Genomic DNA, 27,283 nt, shown 5'->3' with positions numbered 1-27,283 from the left:
CGCCGCCGCAGGCGCTCCTGCCGAGCGCCGAGCGGCGGATGGAGATGGTGTCCGCGGCTGTGTGAAAAACCGTGGAGGCCCAGAGTCTGGGCGGAGGACTAGACAGACTAGGGAGCCCACGCAAGTCCGACCAGGTACTGAGGGCCGGGCCGGCCTGGCCTGAGGACGGCGGCGCGACTCCCCCCAGGCGCGGAGAGGGAGAGCCGCGCCGGTCTGGGATGCTGTGGTTGTGGTGGGTGTGACTTGCGTGGTGGGCGATTTGGCTTTCGGGCTGTCCGGTTCGCTGGTGAGTGCTTGCCTTTAATGGGCTCTGTTTGGTTGTTTGGTAGGGGCGTGTACAGTTGTGTTTGGTTGTGCGGCTGACGGCTGGATGGGTGGTCGTATCCTGGGTGGTGTTTGGTTCTCTGGTTGTAGGCGACTTAGGCGTTTGGGAGTCCGAGTTTGTGTGGAGTTGTTTGTAGCGATTAGTGTGTTTCTGTGAGATGTGCGAAGCTGTCATGTCTGCTGTGTGGGATTGAGTCTTCGTGTTGTGTGTGGTTTTGCGACGTGTGCATAACCGTGTTGAGACGGGCTGTGTGCAGTCTTGAGGCCGTGATGCGGGCGGCTGTGCGATGAGTAGTCTAATCTGCCTAGCAGCATTCAGGCTGTAGGTGTAGGTGCAAGATATGTAGGCTTTATTTTTATTTTTACACGGTTTAGAGTGTGAGGGCTTGCATACCTTGTGGTTGTTGTGGGGTCTGGCTTGGTGGTTTGTGGTAGATTTCTATGTTTTATGGTGTGTGTTTGATTTTATTACCTTAGAGTTTATTGAATGTCTTTGTGGTTCGTGCCAAGCGCTGGGCTAGGCAGTAGGGATAGGGTGGTGGGGAAAACAGACTCTGCCCTCACAGTCTCTGCCCTCATCGAGTTTACAGTCATAGGTATTCAGACACTTTATATTCTTGTGACTATTAATTGACATCAATGCTGTGAGGAAGTGCAGGGGCTGTCAGAATGCCTCAAGTAAGAGGCATTTGCTTGAGGAACTGAGGCTGGATTGGGATGTGAAGGCTGTGTGTGTATGAGTTTGATTTGCGGTTTTTAGGGGTGAGTGCTCAGAAAGGAAGGGGGCTGTCCGAGTTAAGGCCTCAGAGGAACCACTGGCTGGGAGGGAACTGGAGCTGCTATTTCAGTGACTACTGGTCAAGGGGCTGAGATCTGCTTGTGCATAACCACTGGGTTTCTTAGCGGAAAAAAACGGGGATCTGGCGTTTCATTTGTTTATTTTCTTGGTCACTGTCACCCTTCATCTTTGAGGACCTGGCAGTCCCTCCTCAGTGGTCCTGTAAGGCAAGTCCACCCAAAGCTGAGGGTCATACATTCCCCCTCACTCTGTGCTCTGGTTTCTGGCCTTGAGCCCTTCCGGAGAAATTCCTGTGCTTCTGTGGAATGGTTTTGTCTGGGTTCTCCTTATGGCTGGGAGTCTTTCTGAGGTGACATTGGAAGTGACTTTGCCATGGCCCAGTAAAACTGAAAATGTAACTTATTAAGCCTTGAATTGTTTAAGCACCAAATCCTTTTGTATTTGAAGCAGTGAGAACATTAAACTTCCTGCTCAGCTGTTAGTTACTGGTTTATAAAATCTATTAAGTTCATTGGAGAGAGAGTGCTCTACAAATATGACACAAAATGGATTTTTATCTTTGATCACTAGGTTTGTAATGCACCTCCTTAGACTGAGGTTGGGATTTTTGTTTGTTTTGGTTTTGTTTATTAGGGCAGACACAATCTCTTTCTTATTGTTGCATTTTTGACACAGAAGCAAGAGTTTAATATATGTGGTTGAGTAATCAAGGTAAAAAAAAAGTCAAAGAAAAACTTCTATTTGTTGATAAGTACTTTAGACATTTTCCCAAAGTCCTTTGTACTTTAGTACTTAGTACTAAATTGCCTTAGTACTTTTTGTTTGCTGTTGAAGTTGATTTTTACTTTCTATGTTCAAGACTCTGTGTTTCCCACTTTATTTAGAGTTAACATTGTCCAGTGATTTTTCTCATGTCTTAAGTTTTGTGTTTCTGTCTAAGGATTTGAGAAAGCAGTTTGTGTTCTTAAACTTGTGCTGAACAAACTTTAAGGACCCTTACTGAATTGTGAAAAAAACAAAGAGAATTCTCAATTGCTGCTGATTTGCCTGATTGGCTTTCCCCCCTCTTATTTCCTTTCTCCAGGCTTCTCTCACTCCAGAGAGGAAACGTCATCCAGGGCCATGATGCCACTTCCCCATCATCAGTGTGCTGCTTGGTTAAGCTAATGCTGCCGGAACCCTGTTCCTTGTGGAGGAATCACACTGACTTGGCATGAGGCCCCTGCGTTGTGGGGGTTGAGAAGGATACTCCCATGGCTTCTCTGGATGACCCAGGGGAAGTGAGGGAGGGCTTCCTCTGCCCGTTGTGCCTGAAGGACCTGCAGTCTTTTATCAGCTTCAGTCACATTATGAGGAAGAGCACTCTGGGGAAGACGGTGATGTCAAAGGGCAAATTAAAAGTAAGAGGGGAGGATCTCGCTTATCCTGTTCTATCAGTGGGAGCTTTAACTCACGGGATAATTTTCATCAGCTTTCATGTTGCCACCAGAAATTAATATTAATAGTTATAAATCTAATGCTTACCATGTACCAGATGTTGTTCAGTCTTCCATGCATTAGCTTCATTGAATCCTCACAACAGCTATGTGTCCTTGAGCCCTATTTTACTGATAAGGGTGTCCGACACAGATTAGATAACTTGCTTAAAGTCACAAATTATGCAGTGCTAGGCTTTGAACCTAATAAACACAATTACTGTGCACTGCTGTCTCTTGCTAGATTATCTAAATTATCTGACTGTCAGCCAAAGAGGGTTTTGGAGTGGAATTCCTTTCCTTTGTTATGAAAGTGGACGTATACTAATGACTCATTTCCTTGTCACAAATTTAAGCCTTTCTGCCATCCTTTCCTCAACTAGACCTTGTCCTCTGCAGCCCAGGAAAAGGAAGGTTGTAGTTGAAAAGCTAAGAAAAACAACCCAAAATGTTAAAACTTGGTTTTTGAGCTTCCAAAGACTCAGGTCTTGGAGAGTTGCAGAAAGAATTTTTCAAAGTAATTTTGTGTGCCTAGTGTTCATTTCTTGGACTTCAGATTCTGATCCATAGATATGATGCCACTGCTCTGGAACTCACTTCTTAATGACTCAGTGAACCTGCTTCTTACAGCTCGTAGCATTTCTTGAGGCAATGAGACCGAAGATCTGGGTGCTGTATTCACAGATCTTTGTTGGCTGGGAGGAAGAATGATCATAGATTCCTCAGTGTACTTTGGCTCCCACACATGGGAGTCATATGCGCTCTGTAATCAGTCACACTATGTTACACTTTTTAGTCCTGGGGTGGGGGGGAAAGAGTTGCTGAAAGTATTAACACTTACAACTTCTGTCCAAAAACATGATAACTTAAAATATTTCAAAGTCCTGAGGGCTGTGATGGACCAGGTGGGTTCTGGCTATGGAGACTGGTGCAGAGCCGTAACTATTAAGAAGCCCCCCATCCTCAAAAAAAAATCTTTTGTGCTTTACAGTTTTCAGAGTTTTTTTTACATGTTATTTCATTTGATTCTCTAGCAACCCTGAAGGAAGGTGGTTGATGTCATTTTACAGAGAAAAAGTGAGACTCAGAGATGTTATGTAACTTATCCAAGGTCACACAGGAATTGGTAGAACTAGGCTTTGAGCCTAGGTCTTCTGTCACCTCAGAGTGTAGTGCTACCCTTTCCACATGGCACCACTGATGATGTGAGGCCCTGTATTCCAGCCGTAGCATGCACTGCAGCTGGAAAGCAAACAGATTACATAAGTTTCCTCTGGACAGCTGAAGGGCCTGCAAGATTTTCAGTGAGTGCCCATGGCGTCAGCGGAACCAGATCGTAAACTGTGGTATCACTAAGACTTTGATGCCAGTGGGTAGAGAGGTTAGAGAACGTCCTCAAATTCCTTTTATACTACCCCTTTTATTAGAGGAACATTGTTTAAGGTTATTTAGGGAGTAATAGATACGAGAATCTGTTTAGGGAATACTAAATAGAGTGGAAATGTTGTTCCTTGTGAAAGAAACTTCAGAGTATTCACTTGGTTTTCTCCCTCCATTTCCCTCCCATCTCTACCTCAGAAGAACTAAGATTGAGTTAAGCATTCTTTAGTTGGGAAGGGGTTCTTAATTATGTTGTAATTTTCTGTGTTTCAGAATCAGGAAAGCAAAGTTTTAAAGATGGACATCAAAGATTTTTGAGAAATCCTTTGAAAAGCAGATAACTTCTTCATTTGGTCTTTTGATTTTATAGAAATTTTATGACACTGCTAGTTTAAGCAAGTGAAATATTAAAACCAAAATAGTGAACCTTGGTTTTGGAGGCAGCGTGAATAAGAAAATATAAACATCGTTACTAAAAAGTAGTGGGTTTGGGCCCAGCCCTGGTACAGCTTTAGTTTGGGACATCTACAGTAACATAGACAAGGGGGTGGTTGAGAATTAACTTTGGCTTTTGCTTTGTGTTTTTAAAAACATATGGGATTGTTCTTAATTGGCCCCTCTTGAAGGGCTATACCCACCCTGGGAAGGTTGCCAGACCAGTTTTCTTGCCTCCTAAAGGTTAAATGGCCAATTTAACCTTTCACCCATTCCCCCAACCCCCCTTCCGTCTGTTTAACTTGACACAGTTTAGTCTTTTTTTTATCATTTTGCCATCATTATTTGTTTTTTTATTGTATTTTATTGTTTATTCTATTACAATTGTCCCAATTTTTCCCCCTTTGTCCCCCTCAACCCAGGCCCCCCTGGACTCCCTCAGGCAGTTCCCACACTGTTGTCCATGTCCGTGGGTCCTGCATGTATGTTCTTTGGCTACTCTGTGCTGTACTTTACATCCTGTGACTGTTCTGTGACTACCCATTTGTACTTTTTAACCCTTCACCTCTTTCACCTATTCCCCCAACCCCCCTTCCATCTGGAAACCATCAAAACATTCCCTGTATCTATGATTCTGTTTCTGTTCTGCTTGTTTATTTTGTTTTTTAGATTCAATTGTTGATAGATATGTATTTATTGCCCTTTTATATTGTTCATACTTTTGATCTTTGTAAAGACGACCCTTTAACATTTCCTATAATAATGGTTTGGTGGTGATGAACTCTTTTAGCTTTTTTTTGTCTGAGAAGCTCTTTATCTGTCCTTTCATTCTAAATGATAGCTTAGCTGGGTAGAGTAATCTTGGTTGTAGGTCCTTGCTTTTCAATGCTTTGAATATTTCTTGCCAGTCCCTTCTTGCCTGCAAAGTTTCTTTTGAGAAATACAGCTGACAGTCTTATGGGGGCTTCCTTGTAGGTAACAAACTGCTTTTCTCTTTCTACTTTTAAGATTCTGTCTTTGTATTTAACCTTTGGCAGTTTAATTCTTATGCGTCTTTGGTGTGGGCCTCTTGACACAGTCTAGTCTTGTTTGCAAAAATGAATTGGTGTTTGCTAACTCCAATTTCCTGTCTGCTAGACCTTTTGTTACATTAGTTCCTTTCCTCTCCCATGTTGTTAAGAAAGACTACTTTAATATATTTTAGAGAGTGTCCTTTAGTACTGGTGAACTTTATTTTTCCAGTTGGAGAAAGCCATCCTGGAGTGACTGATAATCGGGGAGTCTGCTTACTAGCTTGAATGTCTAACAGAGACATGTCTATAACCTTATTAATTTCACTCCTTGCCTGCCAAGCCCCTCCGTTTGAAAAGCTATAGGTATGTTTTTTTTAAAGATTGTATTGTATTTATTTATTTATTTTTAAAAGTTAATTTTTTAAAAGATTTTATTTATTTATTTTAGAGAGGGAAGGGAGGGAGAAAGAGAGAGAGAGAAACATCAATGTGCGGTTGCTGGGGGCTGTGGCCTAGCAACCCAGGCATGTGCCCTGACTGGGAATAGAACCTGTGATACTTTGGTTCTCAGCCCATGCTCAATTCTCTGAGCTACACCAGCCAGGGCTATTTATTTATTTTTAGAGAGAGGGGAAGGGAATGAGAAACAGAGGGGGAGAAACATCAGTGTGTGGTTACCTCTCATATGCCCCCTACTGAGGACCTGGCCTGCAACCCAGGCATGTGCCTTGACTAGGAATCAAACCCATGACCCTTTGGTTCACAGTCCAGCGCTCAATCCACTGAGCCACACCAGCAAGGGCTATGGGTATGTTTTTAATGTTATTCAAGTGACAGAGCACTTCAAAATCATGGGAACTCCATGAAGTATTGATCTATTAAATATAAAAGAACTTATATTAAATCTGATATTTTCTACTGGATTCTAGTGGCAAAAAAAGGACAGCAGTCACCCAAGACTTAAGAAGATTAATAAGAGCAACTTAGAATTGAGACCAGTTGACTGTTGTTCAGTTTTATTAGCAGGTCCTCTCACCTCAGCCCAGGTGGCTGAACCTCTGTTCTGCGGAGGCGCAGTTTTCAAGTCTTTGCTGGCTGGGCAGAACTGGGCTCTGGTTTCAGACATGAGTTTTCCAGTTCTAACCCTCGTGCCTATAACCTTTGTGGTCTTTCCCCCACTTTGGTGTCATGTTCTCATTTGTAAGTAGGGACACGTGCCTTACATGTGAGCACAATCTGGCATAATGTATTTGAAAGTACTTTGTTTTGTGCCTGGTACATACAGGGAACCCAGGACACATTCATTTTCTCTTCTTACCAAGTCTGGCACTCTTTGTGTTATGTTTTTGGTGTTATATTTATATCTTGAAGCTTTTGTCAATATTCTCACTCATACATTTGGAAGTGAGTAGGGGAGAAAGAAGTCTGTGTACAATTAAGCATTATGGAGAACAGCCCTGGGATGATGGTTTGGCTGAATCTCATCCTGGAGGTAAACAGGAAGTATTTACTCATGAGTCCCTAGGGTAAATAAATTGGTGTTGTAGAATTTGATTTTTAAAAACTTTATTTTAATTGATGTATAGTACACACATAAGTTTTTAAGTGTACAATCCAGTGAGTTTTGAAAAATGTATATACTCATGTACTACCTTCCCAATTAAGATATAGGAAAAAAACACTTGCATCACCCTGGTCCCCATACTGATTTTGATTTTAACACTTCTGTTTAATGAGGCCTCTTACATTTTGCAATGAGTAGTAATTCAGCTCTATATTGGCTACATAAACCAACTAATTGCTAATACTAACAAGCAAATGGATTGCTCTAGTATTTGCAGTATAGTGGCTGAATGCTTATTATTGCATTTATTTGGGATTCAAAAATTTCTTGAGCATTTTTACTCAAAGCATACTTATTTCTTCAACCCTTGTGATTTGAGATTTCTCTGTATTCTTTATTGGATGTTCTTCATGGAATCATTTATGGTGTTTGCTCCTTTATTCAAGGTCTTGTCCAGAAGGCTAAAAAAGCAAAGAACAGGCTGTTGAAACGAGAAGGAGATGACCGAGCAGAGTCAGGGACCCAAGGATACGAGTCTTTCAGTTATGGAGGGGTTGATCCTTACATGTGGGAACCCCAGGAACTTGGTAAGAAATTCTGTTCGTTCATTCAGCAAATGCTTATTGAACATCTCTCTATTCTATGTAATGTCTTAAGAGTTGGCTGAGGAGGCATTAGTAAACCAGAATGGTCTTCGCTTCTTGTGGACCTTATGTCCTGGGGGTAGAGGGCAGAAAATGGACTAGAATGAGCTGAACAACTGCCTTGTGTTAGGCACTGCATTAATGCTTTCCTTGTGTGCTCTCATGTAACCCTCACTGCACCCCATAGGGACCTGCCTGGGATCAGACATCTGGGAAACTGCAGAACTGGGGTGGGAATCCAGGTCTGTGGCATCAGCCCAGGCACAGATTCCATTGACTGGGCTGTCTCCTGTCATACAGGACGTTACCTCCCTACTAAGAGGCACTGGTTTGTGCAATTAGTTTTATGAAACACATATTTATGGTATCATATACGTTCAAAATAATCTTTTTTTTGGAATGATGAAAATATTCTAAAATATACTTGGGTGATGGTTACATAACTCTGAATATACTATTGGGTTAACCAAAAAGTCCATATGTTTTTTTTCCCATATAATAAAAGACACATTTTTCATTTTTACCAGTAACTTTATTGATTTGGATATTTTGAGTATGTTGGCTATCTCCTGCAGGATAGAATGTTGATTGTTTTCATTTAATATCTCGATCATAATCAACTTCAACTGGTCTACCTGACCGTGGAGCATTGTCCAGTGAGAAATCTCCAGTATGAATCTTCGCAAACCACTTTTGACGCGTTCAATCAGTCATAGCACCTTTTCTATACACTACACAAATCTTTTTTTGTATTTCAGTTGTGTTTTTACTTTTCTTGAAATAACAAAGTGTAATATGCCAAAAATGTTGCATATTTTCTTCCATCTTTAATGTTAAAATGACTGCACAAAAATTCACCAATTTTGATAAGTTTTTTTTAAATGCACACTGATATGACAGCTGTCACAATACAATCTAACAAAATTGTTTCTGGTGAAGTTAAAGACAGCTAAGTGCTACTGGAACCATCTTACAGAAAAAACAAAGGAGCTTTTTGGCCAACCCAATAAAAACCATTGAATTGGTACACTTAAAATGGTGAATTGTATGTATGTGACTAATATCTCAATAATGAAAAGGTCATGTCACATCAGTGTTGCACCACTAGTCTTACACGTCTGTTAACTTTTGAATGATAACAATCATGAATATAATATTTTCTCTATGCAACGGATAAAGATTCCTTCATAGTGCTTTATTATACTTTCATATGCGTTATCTTGTTCACCTGTCACAAAAGCCATGTGAGGTAGAATGCACAGTGACATTCATTTCTATTCATAGATGGGAAACAGGCTCTAAGAAGGGAAGTATTTACCCAGCATCATCTCCCATGTTCTTACAGCACCACTACAGAATGTGTCTTTTTGAATGGGGAAAGTCCTAGAACTGTGCTGTCCGATACAATAACTAACTATATATATAGCTACTTAAATTTAATTAAAATTACAAGTGATTTCTTCAACCATACAGTAGGACATTTCAAGTGCTCAATCTCCATATGTGACTAGTGGCTACCATATTGGAGAGTAGAGACATTTTCATCATGGCAGGAGAAGATGACTTTAAAAAGAATACTATACAAATGTAATTATGAGTCACACTTGAAAGCCAATTAGAAACATGAAAGAGAAGTTTCAGGCATATGAATCCTTACTAACTTTTTGATAGCTTTTCTCATGATTGCCAGTGTTAAATTATCAGGTGATTTTTCTGATTAACTTGCTTGTTTGAACAACTGAAGGAAGTCACACATTGCAGAAAGGCTGAGTGAATGGCAAATTTTAGAAGGTAATAATTTACAGTCACCCTTAAGAACTTGAAAGTAAATTTTAATTAGATGTCAATAGTAGGGTTAAAGAAGAAAAGATATGTGGATGCTTTCTTAGTTTTTGAAGTTTTGTAAGATTCTAAAATTCTAAATTTTTTACTTTTAAAATTTATTGAGGATAAGTAGCAAGGTAGAGAGGCTGCCTCAGAGAGATGACAAGTCATTTGTCTCCCCACCTCCTCTCCTTGCAGGTGCTGTGAGAAGCCATCTTTCTGACTTCAAGAAACACCGAGCTGCCAGGATTGACCACTATGTTGTGGAAGTCAATAAATTAATAATCAGGTTGGAGAAGGTAACTTTTGTTGTTTGAAGCAGTTTTTTTTCCGCAAGTGTGCATTTTCTGGGGCAGGGGGAATGACATTTCTGCATCATTGTGTATTTTATATGTATGATGCTGGCTGTATCTGGTGTTGGCAGAGAAATGCCTCACCTAGTAAGGTACAGAGCATGTGATGGACAGTTTTAGCCTGGCTGCTTTAACTTGAAAGGAATAGCCCAGGTCGACAGACTTGCTGCATAGCTTCCTTTTTCCTTCCTATGAAGCCCACTTGGCTGCTGGAAAACCTTCCTGTCTTCAGATTTCCTCTTCTGGGTGTCCCAGGCATAACCACACAGTGGGGCACAGTGTGCGATATTCGTTGGCAGAGAAGCTGGTGACTAGGCCTGTGGGGAGAACTCAGCTGGCTCCAGCATGTAGTGTGGGAACATCTTCACCGGGCCATTTTGCCCTGTGGTATGAGAGTCCATGTTCCATGCTGCAATCACTCTGTTTTACTTTGACCCTAGAAATGCTTGTTGTCTATAAGCTGGATTGTGTGTGGGCATGGTAGCAAGCCCAGGTACAGTTCTTTACGTGTTCTTTGCAGGACAGAAATATGTGGCTAGTTTAATTATCCCTGAGAACTGTGGAGAATTGGGAGTTCTCCACTGCTTTCAGGAGGTACCCCCACCAGGTCTTAGTCTAACCCTGGTTATTGCTTAAAGGTCTAAGTGATACTAAAGAGATTGGAAGTGGGTCAAGGAAAGGGAGGTACTTTCTGGATTATCCCATGTGAAACCGCTTTTGTGACTTTGTGGGTTAGGGATGACAGATGAGACTTAAGAAATACAGACATGGTAATTTCCCCTTGATGCCTCTTGCCCGTGGAAAGTGTATTCATCACCTGATTAATTCCATCTGGCACTGTCTTCTTGTCAGCTCACTGCGTTTGACAGAACGAATACCGAGTCAGCTAAGGTCCGAGGTAAGTCTTAAGAACTGTGCTCATATTTATGCTATTTCTTTTCTCCCTGACCAGATCTCTTTTAAATGACTTGCTTTTTTATTTGTTTGGTTTTTGTTTTGTTCTTCTCAAAGCAATAGAAAAGTCTGTGGTGCCTTGGGTCAACGATCAGGATGTCCCTTTTTGTCCAGACTGCGGTAATAAATTCAGCATCCGTAACCGCCGCCACCACTGCCGCCTCTGCGGGTCTATTATGTGCAAGAAGTGCATGGAGCTCATCAGCCTTCCCTTGGCAAGTAGGTGATGTGGTGGTGGGACTGTGGGCCCTAGTCTCCTCCTGAGACTAGCAAACAGCTGATCACCACTGGGTGACTTTTTTGAGCTTTTTTGTTTAAATTAATGGTGTTTGGGATCTTCATTCATTCAGTTGTTGATTCCATGAAGCCCAGGACAGGCGAGGCACTGTGCTAGGGCCAGGGTTACAATGTTCTGCAACAATGGCTGGCAAACTGTTTTTGTAAAAGACATGATAGTAAATATCGTAGGTTTTGTGGGCTACATATGGTCTCTGTGACAGTTTTTCTTTTTTTTTAAAACAGCCTTTTAAAAATGTAAAAAGCATACTGGGCTCAAGGGCCATACAGAAACAGGCTGCACTGGGTTTGCAGGTCATGTTTGCTTGCCTCTGGGGCCTTGCCCGTTCCCCCAGGGAATTCAGCGTCTAGCAGGGGATATAGACACACAAACAAATAATTGCTATATAAAGATATGAGTATAATGAGAGAAGTTTTATCAGGCACACAGGAGAGCTGACCAAATCTTTATCCACTCTGCTTAGAAGTGGCAGGTGAGGCTTAGAGAGGAAAGGGTTAGGATCTTGAAGAGTGAGCAGCAAGCTAATTTTTTCCTTTGAGATGAAAGTCATGAACGGTCATATAGAATAAACCATTATAATGTCATAATACAAGAGATGTTGAGTGTTTTGGAGGCTGGGGGAGAGCAAAAGCATGGATACTCAGGGTCCAGAGGTGATGCTCAAGAAGTGCCTTGAAAGACAACTGGGATTACAAAGAGATGGGGCAGGAGGGCATCCTGGGGAGAGGAACGAGTAGGACCAAAGGCGTGGAATTTGAATTTGGAAAGCCTCACGGAAGGTTAGTGGATGAGCAAACAATAGTTGGGGGAGTGCAGAGGGCATGTTTGAGAATTGTGGGAATGAAGTTTCAAAGGTTAGATGGAACCAGGTGTCTAGAACTCTGAGTCTCAGCTGGTTAAAAGTTGTTCGGGATGATCTCATGGGCTTTTGACCAGTTCTGGGACACTGGGGTGTGTGCACTGTCCACTGACTCTGTGTGTGCTATTGGCCACGGAGTGTCCTGACCTAGGCAGAAGCAGACACTTTCTTTGTCGAACCCTAACATCTACCAGGCACACATTGCCTTGATACTTCCCCTTTCTCCTTGAGGCCAACTCCCAGTCTCACTTGAGACTTTATTAGCTATGTTTTCTTGGACACTATTCACCTCTCTCCTCTTGGGCTAATTAACCAACATTTACGGGGCAGCTGCTATGAAGTGACCCTGTTGTATACATAAGGATACAAGTATGAATAAGACAGTTTCTACCCTCAGGAGTCACAGATTCCTAGGGCAGCTCGAGGTATACCTAGACCTGTCATAAAGGGAGAAAAGGGGACAATTCTCCATGAGGGCAATGTGGTAAGAACTTCTGATAGGAAGGGCAGGTCACTTTTGCCTCATGGAGTAGGGGAGAGCTTCCTGGAAGACATGCCGGTTGAGCTGAGCTTTGGAAGATGTAGCAGTCAGGTATCTGGGAGTGGGGAAGGCTGTCAGGACAGTGTAGGGAGAAAGTGGGTTGTGTCTGAGCTGTGGCAATGGAGGGGCAGTAGGTGGTAAGGCTAGGTTAGGGATGGGTCTCAGAACTTCAAAGACAGACTGTCTTAGGCTGGCTGGCAGTGGGAGGCCCTCCCACCCCTGAACCTGACTCCAAGAAGGCAGAGATGTGGGCGCTTCTTGCTCGTAAGCAGAGGCTAGTCTTACCTCTCAGCACCCGTGGACTCCCCTCCTGTCATGGGCAGTGCAGTGATGGGAGGCTGCGGGCGCACTGCTGCCTGTCCTATGTTGTGTTTTACAGATAGCTCACCAGTGCCAGCAAGGATTCCCTGAGCTCCCATACCAGCCCCAGCCAATCACCCAACAGTGTGCATGGCTCCCGCCGCGGCAGCATCAGCAGTGTGAGCAGTGTTAGCTCTGTCCTGGATGAGAAGGATGATGACCGGATCCGCTGCTGTACACATTGCAAGGACACACTGCTCAAGAGAGAGCAGCAGATTGATGAGAAGGAGCACACCCCCGACATTGTGAAGCTCTATGAGGTGACTTACTGGTGCGGTCCTGGGTCTGATTCGAGAGGCATACTTGGCTGTTCATTATGTAAATGCCTGCAGATTTGGAGATGATTTGGGAAGCTGTTCCTTTGAATTATTTTTAGTTTCTGCCGAAGGGCCATGCAGGGTATGATTTCCCAGCTAGAGCCCTGGTTGAGTCACACAGTCATTCTGGGTGTGGTGCTTACAAACTCGTATCCCTCGCTTTCTTGGCAAAAGTTTTCTTTGAAATTGGAGGTTGGAGGCTTTGGTGGCCCAGGGGCAAGAGGCGAAAGAATGGTTGCCATGCGGTGTGGACAGGTTCAGTGGGTGTGGGCAGAAGCGGGAGCTGGTGGTGAGCAGTGGGCTGGAGAGTCCTATGACACTCCCTTGGCAGCTTCAGGCTTTACAAGTTTGAGTAACTGCCCATAGGCTTAGAGCTTCCCCTTTTAAGTCCATTCACATCCCTCAGCTCTCATTACCACCAGTGACCCCAGAACACCTTTAGTAAATGCTGCTTTGAAAGGAATGTAGTATAGTGCAAAAACATGGGATTTAGGGTCAGAGAGGTCAGACCTCCTAATGGCCCTGTGAGACCTGCAAGCTCAGGGAGTGAGGCGACGGGGAAGAGGAGCTGATCCCTGACAGAGGAAGCAACTCATGCAAAACTCTGAGCAGAGGAAGAGTATATGTTTGGCTGATGAATCACTGAATGGTCCCTGTTAGCATTCTACAGGTCTTAAGGGCTGTGTTTCTGGAATCACCACAAAAATACTCAGGCTACTAGAAATGGTGTTAATTAAACTCTGGTGAGTTGCAGATACAGCCAATATCCATCCTTTATTTGAAGTTCATGACTTAATAACTCGTTTTGTAAAATCGCCACTGTGCTTTTTGCTTCTGTCTTTTTGAAGCAAGTCCTGGTGATGCCTTGTTCTGGTGTCTTGCACCATCTGTTAGAGAAAGAATGTAGCAACTAAGTTCTTTTCTCTGCCTTGGTAAACTCTGACTTGTGTCCTGGAAAGCCTTGCTCCTCTCTCCTTCATGCGGTGTTCTCTGTAAAGTAGGTCTGTAAATCAGGAATTTGATAACAATAGTAAAAAGTAACAAACAAAAAACCAGTACCTGCATTTTTACGTTTTGGAAAACTGCCTGTGTTAAATATATCCCCAGTTGATGCAGCATAACTCCTGGGCAGGCTTTTCCTGTACCCTGAGAAGGCCACTTACCTCTTCTTCTTTGTTCTTAGAATTACGACTTTGCATGGAGAAAGTTGACCAAAAAGCTCCTGAATACATCAGGATGGCAGCATCATTGAGTAAGCTATTCCTCTCTGGTTTTCTTATTCAGTGGTGACACTTTTCTGGCATTTTAGGTCAAGTCTTCAGGAGCTTAAAATGAAAATAAACTCTGACTGTGCTCTTCTTCTGTGACTGGCTGCAGAGAAGCTCTGTCAGGTCTCTCTCCGTGTTGCACTGTTACAGCCCTCCGTAGCCAGGTTGAGGTGACCCCAGCTCTTCTGATGGAGCAGGTTTGGGAAGGGCCTCAGGCAGTAGGCACCACTGCCAAGTGCAGCATCAAGAGGTGAGCAAAGGCAGTGTGCCTTCTGCTCATTCCTGAGTAGATGCCACATCAAGGTGACATTGAGGTGTCGGGGTTTAGAGCAGGGGTTGGTAAATGGCAGCCCATGGGCCAAATCTAGCCGGCCATCTGTTTCTTTTTTATAATGAAGATATAATTCACACACCATAAACCTACCCCTTTAAAAATGTGCAGTCATTGGTTTTTAGTATATTCACAAATTTGTGCAACCATCACCACTGTACTAACTTCAAAACATTTCACATCATCCTGATAAGGAACCCCTAATAAGACTCATTAGCTGTCATAGCTCGTTCCCCTCTCCCTTTACGGAAAAAATTTCCTGACTTTTTCTTAAGAGCATTGTTTCTTCTGATGGTTAATGATGTGTGAGCTGGAATTTGAGGTACTACTACTAAAATCAGATCCCAGCAGTCTTTTCCCAACCTGCAGAAAAAATATTATGGCATCAAATTGAGTGTTCTCAATTTGAGGATTGGTCTGCTTTGTTTTAGGGTCGCATACCTGTCACTTTTGTAGTGATGCATGCTCCTTGTTTAGAATAAACCTATGTTTTTATTTGGACATGGACATTTACGGTGGCAGTATTGTATAGCAGTTTCAAAAAACGAAGGGTGTAAGCTTGGCTTTTCCTTCGTGATGTCCTTGACCATGTTCTAAGCCCACCGTGGGTCTTATATAGACACACATAAAGAATGAATTTTTGTTTGTATAGTCCTTAAGGAGTTTCCTGACTCTTGAGTCTATAAATTTCTGACTTACAAAACATGAAAAAACTAAACCCAGCTGTTGTGTGGCAAAAACACCCCTTCTGTTACATCTTCTTCCTGCAGCTATTGTTGCTTTGAGGATCTTCTTCTCTCAATCCTCTCCCCATGCTTCCCAGCCTGCAGGAAGAGAAAAAGAGGTGAGAAGAGAATAGCCAAGAGATAGGGAAACTAGTGTAGACCCTGTTTCTTTTTCCCTCCGTCCTAACAATTACAGGTCTGCAGCCCCTGGCACAGACAGTGGAAAGGGAACAAACCCTATTTCTTGTGCCCTCTCAGCCACAATTGTCCCAGGGCCCTCCCTCCTTATATTTGTTCCTTCCAGACCCCTGTCTTCCTCCTTCCGTTCCTTAGCCTAGAGCACTGGTTTTCAATAACAGTGGGGAAGGGACCCATTTTCTTTTGTGCCTGTAGTTCACTGAGCACGAATTTCAGTCTTCCCTCTGTGCGTAGGTTGGAAGAAGAACCCTGGGTGATCCTGATATATACCTCTCCGAAATGGAGAGTCCTCGGCTTGGAGAATCTGTTTCATGCTCATTTGCCCCCTGGAGCTTTCTGGAATCTGCAACCCCTCCTCCTATCCCTGCCCATCGGTTTGACATTAGAGCAGGCCTGTCTTCTACGTGGACACCAGCAAGGAGAGCTGTGTTCCTGGCAGTCTGAGTGTTTTCTTCATGAATTTGTTACTGAGGGACTCCTCTTCCTGAGTACTATTGTTTTGTTTGTTTTGTTTTGTGTTTTGCTTTGTGCCTCAGACTTAATTGTGGGTTAATGGGCTTCCCTAGCCGGTTGGGGAACTGCCATTGCTAAGCACATTTCCAGATGTCTAAATCCTACTCCTTCTGCTTAGAAAGGCTGGCCCTAAAGGGCTTTAAGTGCGTTTCATTCTCTTACTCTTTCATTCAATGGATAGTTGCCGAGCACTAGTTACATTCTAAGCTCTAATCTAGTTGCGGGGGGCTGTAGCAATGAACGGTGACGACAGTGCCTGCTCTTGTGGAGCTGCATTTTGTGGGAGCACAGGCCATATCCAAGTGAACACATAATGAGCAAGGGAACTCCAGATATGATAGTTGCTCTGAGGGAAATGCTGTTGGTTGACATGGTTGTGACCACGGGAAGTGGACTTCAGATTTTATGACTTGGAGATATTGAAATAAAACACAAGTCTTCTCATTTCTGGTCCAGTGTTCTTTTTGCAAACTATGCATTGAAAGATAATGAAACAACCTTACTAAATCTCATATTACAGCATACACTAATATTTTTCCAGCTAGAACTGTTTTTTTTCACTTTTACTTTTTTAAAAAAATACTTTATTTACTTATTTTTAGAGAGAGAGAAAGGGAGGGAGAGGGGAGAGAAACATTGATCTGAGAAGAAACACACCCCCCACTGAGGACCGCAACGTGCCCCAGCCAGGGACCAAACCCGCACCCAGAGCATGTGCCCTGGCCGGGAATCAAACCAGCGACCTTTCACTTTGCGGTATGACACCCAATCAACTGAGCCACACCGGTCAGGCAGGGACTGTTTATAGCTGATAAAATAGGTAAACAGAGCAGTCCTTCTTCTTAATTAATTTATGTTTGCTGCTGCCTCAGAAGGGCGCTGAGTGGCCATTACTGAGGCTGGATTAATAGAAGCAAGATCTTCTGAAATGTTTCTCTTCTCAGTAAATGCTGATTAAGCTTGGCCCGTGTGCTAGTCACTGAGGACATAATGGAAAGCCACAATCACTGTAGTTGGAACTCAAAAATCTGGTAGGGTGACAGATTTGTAAATGAACAATTATTTTTTTAAGATTTATTTATTTATTTTTAGAAGGTAGGGAAGGGAGGGAAAAACGAGCAGGAAGGAAACATCAGTGTGAGAGATACTGTAGAGATAGTAATCTCTTGCATGCCCCTTACTGGGAACCTTGCCTGCGACCAATGCATGTGCTCTACTGGGAAATTGAACCAATGACCTTTCGTTTGCAGGCTGGCACTCAATCCACTGAGCCACACCAGCCAGGGCCAATCATTTTATTAATTTATTTTTAGAGAGGCGAAAAGGAGAGCGAAAGAGAGTAGAGAAACATTGATGTAGAGAGAAACCTCAGTCAGTTGCCTCTAAGTGCCCTGACCAGGGACAAAACCTGAAACCCAGGCATGTGCCCGACTGGGAATCGACCAGCGACCTTTTTACTTTGCAGAATGCCCACCCACCAACTGAGCTACACCAGTCAGGGCTGTCTTTCAGTCATTTTAAATGATGTTGGAAAATTGCTCAGTGAGTAATATCAGCATAAAAAAACATTGGTAATGTGAAAATTAAACTCAGTTTATGGAAAGATTCAGCAGTCATAAGCTAATTTAGCTTTCAAAGGTAGGTTGTATCGAAACCATATGAAAACCCAATTATTTATTAATGCAATTAAATCTTGAATAATTCATACTAATTTTTCCACGTAGAAAATAAATGATTACTGGCTATATATTTCTGAAAATAAAAAATTTAAAAGCCTAAAGTAAAAACTCACCATGATTTCTCCTTAGTGCTGGAGAGACAAACCTACAGCCTGGAACATGCCAATGACCTTCGAGTAGAAGTGCAGAAAGTATATGAGCTAATAGATGCTTTAAGGTAAGATCTGATTGGTGATGTCTTACCTGCTGCGTTCAGTGGAGGAGGTGATGTTTTAATGAGGTATTTGGTGGCCTGCAGACCTGAGCTTACCTAGAATCCTGGTGACAGCAGTTTGTGTGAGGAGGAGCCTGAGGAAGGTGTCAGCTCTGACACTCAACCCATCTCAGTAACTTTTGGTTAGGGATTCCAGTGTTCATTATTACCAAGGAATAGGAGTTTGTTGAACACTGGCTGTGTGCCAGGAAATATCACTGGATGTTTCCGTATAGTGTAGCTCACTTGTTCTACCCAAGTTACCCTGTGGAATAGGGATTAATGTCCCCACTGAGGCACCACTACCAAAAATGGTAGAACCAGCATGGAAACCCAGATTCTTCAAGTCAACAGCTGCTTTTTAACTGTGGAGTGGTCGTTGGGGTTAAGTCAGCCCTTTGCTGTGTAGGAGATACCATGACTCAGGGGAAGAACTGAGGTGAGGAATCCTTGTCCATCCATACACGCGGGGACTGCTCCGTACTTTGCAGGGCCTAGTACAAAATGCAAATGCAAGTTCCTTGTTCATAATTATTAATAATTTAAGACAGTGACAGCAGAATATTAAACCAAGCACAGGGCTCTTCTAAGCACCAGACGCTGTGCGGCTGCATATGCCACTCAAACCATGAAGCGGCCCCTGTGCGTGTGGTCAGTCCCTTGATGGCCAAATGTTTGTTATGCATCCTGGGCTGTGTTAGAGGCCTTGGGTACAGCAAAAGGGTAAGAAACCAGTTGTGCCTTCAAGGACACTTCTGTGGAGCCTCTACCTGTATCCTCCACAGACCTTCCCAGCATGCAAGCCTGACAACTCAGAGACTTTCCACCCTTGTTTCTGAGGCTGGCAGCGCTTGTTACATTGATATGTTTTGTTCCAATTCAGTAAGAAGATCTTAACCGTAGGCTTGAACCAGGACCCTCCACCACATCCAAACACTTTGCGGCTGCAGAAGATGATCAGATATTCGGCTACACTTTTTGTGCAGGTAAAGCCAATCCTGGGGTAGAAGAAACATTGCACTTGCCTCCTTGCTCTTTCTGCCACTCAGGAAGCAGATGAAGCCAATGTCTTGTTTATTTTCTAGTTCCATATTTATTCTTTTTTAAGATTATAAATGCATTATGCCATACTTAGAGAAAAATCTGGATTTCAAAGAAAAATAAAAACTACTTTTAATCCCATGTCCCTACAGATCCCTTGTCCTACAATGCCATTACATATTATTTTGGTATATTTTCTTCTTTTTTTCCATTTGCATTTGTTATATAAATTGTATGTATATTTGCAAATTTATGCCTTCTCTTTTTATCAATGGACTTTATAATCACAGGCACTTTTTTGCATAGCCCTCCAACAGCTCTCCGCTGAACACTGCTGCAGAGTGCAGCTTTGACGTGTTCGACATCCTTCACTTAACCACCCCCCTTTCACTGGGCTTTTGATAGATTCCCACTTTTTGCCGTTATGAACATTGCCTGATGGACATAGATGTACATAGCATTTCTTCCTCGGAATAGACACCTAAGGGACTCTTTCTGGGCCATTGGTCAGGAGGAAACAGCTGATCGTTCAAGAGCAGATTAAAGCTAGGTGGTTATGGTGGAGTTGTTTCCTACCCATCAGAAGCCCCTCAGAGAGTCACATTTAACTACCCTTTGCAGCTCCATGACAGAGGCATCTGATAGAGTCCGCCAGGTCAGTTTTCAACATTGCGTTGCGGAGAATTAGGCCCTTTCTCCTTGTATTCGTACCTGTGTTCCATGGTCATTTTGGTGAGTCCCTGCTGGTACCAAGCAGTCTTCTGGTGCTGGGCATCCTGCCATCAAGAAAAAGACAAACATTCCTGTTCTCATAAAGCTTATATTCTAGAAAGGGGGGATAAGACAAAAAACAACTAAAATATGTAGCTTATGTTGAAAAGTGCTGCAGACAAATACATAGAAAATACATGGAAAGGGTGGTAGGAAGCTTGGGTGGAGATTTAAAAATTTAGACAGGAGGGCAGGGAAGAGGCCTCATTGAAGAAGCGAGTAACTGGGAGATCTGCTATTGATCATTCCATAAGGAAAAGGCAGGCCCATTTGAAAGTTGTCTCTCTGGCCCAATTTTGGGATTGTATCTCTTCCTATTCCTGCCAATTAATGTGACTGTCTCAGGGTAGAGTGGCTTAGCTTAAATGGACTCTTACTACAGGGCTTAAGGTTCATTTTTTCTCTAAAAAGGGTTTAATTGTAAATTGTCTGTGATTCCCTATAGGAAAAGTTGCTTGGTTTGATGTCACTACCAACCAAAGAACAGTTTGAGTCACTAAAAAAGAAAATGAAAGAAGAGATGGAGAAGGAAGAAGATCCTGGAGAGACAGGTGAGTGAAGCCAGGGATGCTGTATCCGGCTTCCTCTTTGAGGCTCTTTTTTAAAAAAAATGTATTTTATTGATTATGCTATTACAGTTGTCCCATTTCCCCACCCCCCTTTATTCCCCTCTGCCTTGCACCCCCGTTCTAAACCCGCATTCTCACCCCCACCTTAGTTCGTGTCCATGGATCATACATGTAGTTCTTTTGGCTTCTCCATTTCCTGTACTATTCTTACCTCCCCCTGTCTATTTTGTACCTACCATTCATGCTTTTATTCCCTCTACCTTTTTCCCCAATTCTCCTCCATACCTCCATACCCCCTCCCCACTGATAACTTTCCATTTGATTATGGTTAACCCTCCATTTCTGTGATTTCTGTTCCTGTTCTAGTTGTTTGCTTAGTTTTTTTTGTTTTTGTTTTTGTCTTTTTTTTTAGGTTCAGTTTGTTGATAGTTGTGAGTTTGTTGTCATTTTTCTGTTCATAGTTTTGATTTCCTTTTTTTTTCTTAGATAGTCCCTTTAACATTTCATATAATAAGGGCTTGGTGATGATGAACTCCGTTAACTTGACCTTATCTGGGAAACACTTTATCTGCCCTTCCATTCTAATGATAGCTTTGCTGGATAGAGTAATCTTGGATGTAGGTCCTTGCTTTCATGAGTTCGGATACTTCTTTCCAGCCTTTTTCTTGCCTGTAAGGTTTCTTTTGAGAAATCAGCTGATAGTCTGATGGGAACTTCTTTGCAGGTAACTGTCTCCTTTTCCCTTGCTGCTTTTAAGATTCTCTTCTTATCTTTCATCTGGGTAAGGTGATTATGGTGTGCCTTGGTGTGTACTTCCTTGGGTCCAACTTCTTTGGGACTCTCTGAGCTTCCTGGACTTCCTGGAAGTGTATTTCCTTTGCCAAATTGGGGAAATTCTCCTTCATTATTTTTTCAAATAAGTTTTCAATTTCTTGCTCTTCCTCTTTTCTTTCAGGCACCCCTATGATTGGATGTTGGAATGTTAAAGTTATCCTGGAGGTTCCTAAGCCCCTCATTTTTTTGAATTCTTATTTCTCATTCTGTTTTCTGGTGAATGTTTATTTCTTGTTTCTGCTCCAAACTGGTTGATTTGAGGTTCTGGTTTCCTTCCCGTCACTGTTGGTTCCTTGTATATTTTTCTTTATTTCATTTTGCGTAGCCTTCACATTTCCTTCCATTTTGGCGGCCATACTCAACCATTTCGGTGAGCATCCTGAATAACAGTGTTTTTGAACTCTGCATCTGATAGGTTGGCTACCTCTTCATCACTTAGTTCTATTTTAGGAGCTTTGATCTATTCTTTCATTAGGGCCATATTTCTTTTTGTCTTGGCACACCTGTTGCATGTGGAGCCTTAGGTATTCGCCAGGGGGGGTGGGGCAAACCACATGGCTGTGTTGTGGTGCTATATGTCGGGGCAGAGTCCTGAGAGGGAACAGTGGCACCTGCTCCTCTCTCTGACAGTTTTCAGTCACTTCCCCCACTATCTACAAAGAAATTGGGCCCGTCTGTTGCTGATTCCAAGGTGGGTGGGCTTGTGTACGTTCTAGGACCCTGTGGGTCTCTCCAGCGAACTCTCCTGTGAGGCTGGGAGTTTCTCCTACCACCACAACTCCCACAGAATATCACAGCCAGAGGTTTTGGGGCTTTATTTCCCCATGCTGGAACCCTGTGTTGCACAGTCAGTCTTGCTCCCCAGTTGTTCCTCTCAGTTTATCTGCACGCAGATGTGGGACTGCCTGGTCTGCCAGCCACTGCCTTACCTTGTGTTGTCTCTATCCTGGCTGCCTGTTTCTGCCTTTCCTACCGGTCTGGATGAATGTTTCTTCTTTAACTCCTTGGTTGTTAGACTTTCATACAGTTCGATTTTCTGGCAGTTCTGGATATGTTTTGTTTTTAAATTTGTCGTTGTCATTTTGGTTGTGTGATGAGGCAAAGTGTATCTATCTAAGCCTCAATCTTGTCTGAAAGTCCTCTCTTTGAGGGTCTTTTGAACACAGAAGCCTCCACAGGCTCCCAAAGAGGGCATGTGAGATTGTAGCAAATCAGAATCTCTCACTCTCTCTAGTTTCCAGTTTTCTTTTGTTCTGGACTCACTCACATCTGTAGAAATCACAATTGTTTATTTTTTTCTGCAAGTCCTATTTTTCTTTCAGAGGTTTTGTTGGTTTTCTCCTGTCCAGAATACCATCAAGACTGGCTCTCTTCCCTCTACTATAGGTTGCAGAGAACCCAGACACCAGGGAGTTCTTTGCAGAACACTTTGGAATATGCAATATTAGATAGAAAATACTACATGTGTTGTTTGTGTAACATTCTAGTGTAGATGAGTGCTTTAAGAAGTGTATAGCTAGCCCTGGCTGGTGTGGCTCAGTGGATTGAGTGCTGGCCTGCAAAACCAAAGGGTCACGGGTTCCATCCCAGTCAGGGCACATGCCTGGGTTTAGGCCAGGTCTCCAGAAGAGGGTGTGTGAGAAGCAACCACACATTGATGTTTCTCTCCCTCTCTTCCTCCTTCCCTTCCCTGCTCTATAAATCAATAAATAAAGTATTAAAAGAAAAAAAAAGAAGTATATAGTCAGTGACTTAAGATTGAGAAAATTTTACCCCTTAACTTGCTGTTATGAAACAAAAGCATGGTTTGATTTTGGCAGTTGGCTGTCTTGGGCCCGAGGTGGGCAACTGGAGTCTCACGGGCACAGTGATAGCGAGGGTGCAGAGGGCGGCTGATGGGGTGGCTGCTGTTGCCCTGGTGACTATGTTTCTTCCTTCTGGCTTTGCTGTCTCCCCAGGCTTCCCTGGAATCCCAGCGGAGGCTCGAGGAAAGGCGGAATGACCTGTCATCTCGTGCCAATGGGGAAGTAGCATCCTTGCGAGGGCGCCATGCCCCTTTGAGAAAGGCTGAGGGCTGGCTCCCCCTGTCAGGAGGCCAGGGGCAGAGTGAAGACTTGGACCCCCTCCTCCAGCAGATCCACAACATCACCTCGTTTATCAGGCAGGCCAAGGCCGCGGGCCGGACAGATGAAATGCGCACCCTGCAGGAGAACCTGCGGCAGTTGCAGGATGAGTATGACCAGCAGCAGACAGAGAAGGCCATCGAGCTGTCCCGCAAGCAGGCCGAGGAGGAGGACCTGCAGCGGGAACAGCTGCAGATGCTGCGTGAACGGGAATGGGAACGAGAAAGGGAGCAGTTCCAGGCAGCGTCCCTGCACACACGGACCCGGTCCCTGGATTTCCGAGAAATCAGGCCTTTTCAGCTGGAGCCCAGCAGAGAGCCTCGTACCCACCTTGCTCACGCTCTGGATCTGGGCTCCTCCACAGTTGAGAGCAGTGCGGCTCCTAACACGCCTTCACCCAGCTCAGCTCTCGAGCCTATCAGAGTGTGGTCTGGGTCCCAGCCGCTGGCCAGGAGTCCTTCCTCCAGAGCACCTTGTTACAAGCAACACGAGGTGCCCTCCCTAAATCCCTTTGATGAGGAAGACTCCTCCAGCCCCACTGCAGAGGGCTCTACCAGCCCTCCTGTTGCAGAGCCTTCCTTCGGCCCTTCATCCTGCTTTCCTCAAAGAGTATAATCCTTTTGAGGAAGAGGAGGAAGAGGCAGCAGTGGCAGGGAATCCCTTCACTAACTCAGACAGCCCAGCACCCAACCCCTTTGATGAGGAAGACGAGTGTCCTCACCAGAGGCTCTCAAGCCCTCCTGTTCCTGGCAACCCCTTCGAGGAAGCCACCTGTACCAACCCCTTCGAGATGGACAGTGATAGTGGGCTGGAGGGCGAGGAGCCCATCGAGGAGGAGCTCCTGCTGCAACAGATCGATAACATCAAGGCGTACATCTTTGACGCCAAGCAGTGCGGTCGCCTGGATGAGGTGGAGGTGCTGACGGAGAACCTGAGGGAGCTGAAGCGCACCCTGGCCAAACAGAAGGGGGGCACTGACTGACCATGGGGTGGGCAGGGCACCTTTGAGTCCAGGGACCTGGCAGGAGCTAGTGGGGCAGGCGAGGGCTGGTGGGATCGATGGGAAGGAGGAAGGGTGAGAATTAAGATGCACACAGGTTAGAGGAGGAAATCTGCTATTCCGTGCTGTGCACTTGGAGGTTTTTCCACTACAACTGAATAATAAAATGGGAATGAGAACAGGAAGAATCAGCATGCATTTGCTGTTTTTCCTGGGCTTTTTTAAAATTGGGTTTTCCCTTTAGAAGGGACTTCAAATTTTCACTGCTGAGATATAACTAAATGCATTTATGTTGGTCCCACACAGAAACTTGTGGGTCCATGTGTTCCTGCCTGGTCTTTGGCCATTATGCAGTATTACAGGGCAGCCTTATGTAGGGCCCTCCCTTTAGCCAAGACTGACTGACAGGGTGGGTTCCTTGAAACCTTACTCTCCTCTAGCAGAAGTCTGACCCCGTTAGGCTGTGGGTGCCTTTCACTGGGGCTTCCTCTGCCCTGCTGGGTACATCCTGCTTGTGCAGTGGAAGGGGAGGTATTCCTAGGAAGACACTGGTTTAGACCCAGGAGAGCCCAGAGGGGTGTGAGGTTTCACCAGGGTCTGTTTCCCTCTCAGTTTAAGTTCCTTCTCGTAGGATGTGAAGCTCTCCGTGCTGGGGTATCACTGCAGTCTGATTATGAGCTTTTTAGAAAGTGGAAGTGGTAACTGTTTGGTCAATCAAAGTAGTAGTATTTGGGAGAAGAGTCTCCACCCAAATGTTGCTCTGTTCTCTCTGACTACTAGAACAGTTGTCTGACCCAGGAGAAACCTAGAGCTTTGGCAGTTACTTGTACCTGGGATTTTTCAGAGGACCCAGTCTATAATTTAGGAATTGGTGGTCAGGAAGCTGTTGTGGAACATTGTCAGGAGAACAGAAGCTCTCCTAAGTCACAAGATAACTCAAAATAATTTCCAAGGCTGTTGATCAGCCTTCTTCCCCTTCGGTTCATCCGTCCTAGTGTTTAGCATTAAGAAACTGAGATGTTTGAAGAAGCACAACCCAGGACCATTCTGGTAGCACGGCAGTACTTGAACTCTTCACCAACTGAGGGCAAAAAGGGAAATTGTTAATTCAGCTCTGGTGCTTTGGTTTCCAGGAACATAACCCTTAACTGACACCTGACATCATTATACCCAAGTGTGCTCAGCTCTGGGTAGAGTTCCTGCCATTACCATTGTTAATTAATGAACAATAACTGACCACAAGTCACTTTATATCCCTTAACTAACTCTGGGTCATACTTTCACTGGTCACTGGTGTGAGGGCTAAAATTCATTTTGTTACATTCTGGGAAGACTCCTGTTGATCTTGGAAATGTTTGAAAAACATTGTGGTGTAAAAATAGTCTGTATTTGTGTTGACACTATTTCCATTTTTTTTAGCACCTGCTGGATCTTTGGGTTGAAAGAAGAGGTCGTGAATAGGGGTGTGGAAATGGGGAGTCAGTGGAAAGTGTGTAGAAGACCCTTGAGTTGGGGTTCTGTTCACGAAGGGACGTGAGTGGGTTACTGATGTCAGCCAGCCCCAACCTCACTGACTTCTGTGGCAGTTTTGGGAAGCTGGCATTCAGGCACGTGAAATGCTGCCTGGTACAGGCGTCTTGTCTTTCTGGAGGTCCATGGCCTTCTTGCTGTAATTCTGGAAGCTTCACGGATGGCTGCATCCTCCTTCCTGCTCTGTCTGGCGTTTCCCTCAGACTGAAGAGGAAGAAGCTGACTCCACCGGGAAGCAGGTAGTTCCTAAATGCTGCTAAAGCTGCTTTTCATCATAACTACTATTCTTATGAGAATATATCTTTTAATTAGGTGGTTTCAATTAAGACTAGTTTATTAAGCATACTCTTTCCTGGAAATCAACCATAGGTAGGCAATCTAAGTAATTAAGAGCATTGAGAAACACACATAAGAAACATTTTTAAAACTTAAACAAATATCACTGACTATCCTAAACCAAACTAAAACCCCCTGATGTGATTGAATTCTTCCGTGGCCGTACTCTTCCATGAATTCTTTCATTTAATTCTTCCATGGCTATATTCTCCTATAAGCATAGACCTACCAAGTAGTTAGAATTCTCTACCCCTCAGCAGTACCGGTTCCCAGAATTCACACAGGCACGAAGTTGGATTTACAGAGATGGGTTAACATCAGGGGAAAGATAGCCTGTGACCTGCCACCACAGATTCGAGTTCTTGCCTCACGTGAATATTTCACCTTTCCTGTAGTCCCTCAAAGCAGATTGTACCCTCATCAAAAAACGAGGAAGTTCTTGATACAGTGTTGGCAGATCTCCCTAGAAATAGATCATATATGGAAGAGACTTTGGCTTTTCCCTTTTATGCCTTGTTTGCCCTGACTAATACACTAAGGACACAATGTATTTGCAGCTCAGTGTGTTTTTGCTGTTCAGATAGTAAAATGTACCTGAGCCGTCATGAGCTGTGTGGTAGGTTGGACATTTGCATAGTTGGCTTACGGGACTCAAAAGTGAGAAAGAGGTCTCTAGCAGGTTCCAGTCTGGTATCATTATGCTGGTCATCTGACAATGGAGAGTCTGAGGGTCATTGATTTGCATGCACTACTCTGGGGCCTTGTAATGGAACCTTTTTAAAAAAATAAAATAACAGATACTAGTGGTTGGGGGTGTGTATGTTTGTATGTGCATTGCATGAGAGTCATCAGATAACATGCCTTAACTGATTTCTTAATGACCTTCCCAGTGTTAGAAGAAAGCCTTAGTTCCCATTTTCCCTGTCTGTCGAAGGCCTCCAGATGGAGTCAAGGTCACGGGGCTCTTAACTG

General features: G+C 43.8%; 1 protein-coding gene across 1 annotated transcript; it reads left to right on the top strand.

Annotated features, from left to right (window-relative positions):
- Positions 1–28: 28 nt before the first annotated feature.
- RBSN (rabenosyn, RAB effector) lies at positions 29–27,115 on the top strand. The gene is given in 16 exon segments (XM_028518242.2): positions 29–134; positions 2,208–2,446; positions 2,449–2,523; positions 7,437–7,577; positions 9,657–9,757; positions 10,664–10,709; positions 10,823–10,988; positions 12,843–13,083; position 13,448; positions 14,324–14,392; positions 17,984–18,071; positions 18,991–19,093; positions 20,365–20,445; positions 20,447–20,470; positions 23,281–24,039; positions 24,041–27,115. Coding segments are annotated over 15 exon segments (2,352 nt in total). The 5' UTR covers positions 29–134; positions 2,208–2,376; the 3' UTR covers positions 24,428–27,115.
- Positions 27,116–27,283: the final 168 nt, after the last annotated feature.

Source organism: Phyllostomus discolor, chromosome 7 (assembly GCF_004126475.2).
Source record: "Phyllostomus discolor isolate MPI-MPIP mPhyDis1 chromosome 7, mPhyDis1.pri.v3, whole genome shotgun sequence".
In the NCBI taxonomy this organism is placed as follows: domain Eukaryota; kingdom Metazoa; phylum Chordata; class Mammalia; order Chiroptera; family Phyllostomidae; genus Phyllostomus; species Phyllostomus discolor.
Note: the sequence above shows the minus strand (reverse complement) of the source record. Positions and strands in the feature narration are given on the sequence as shown.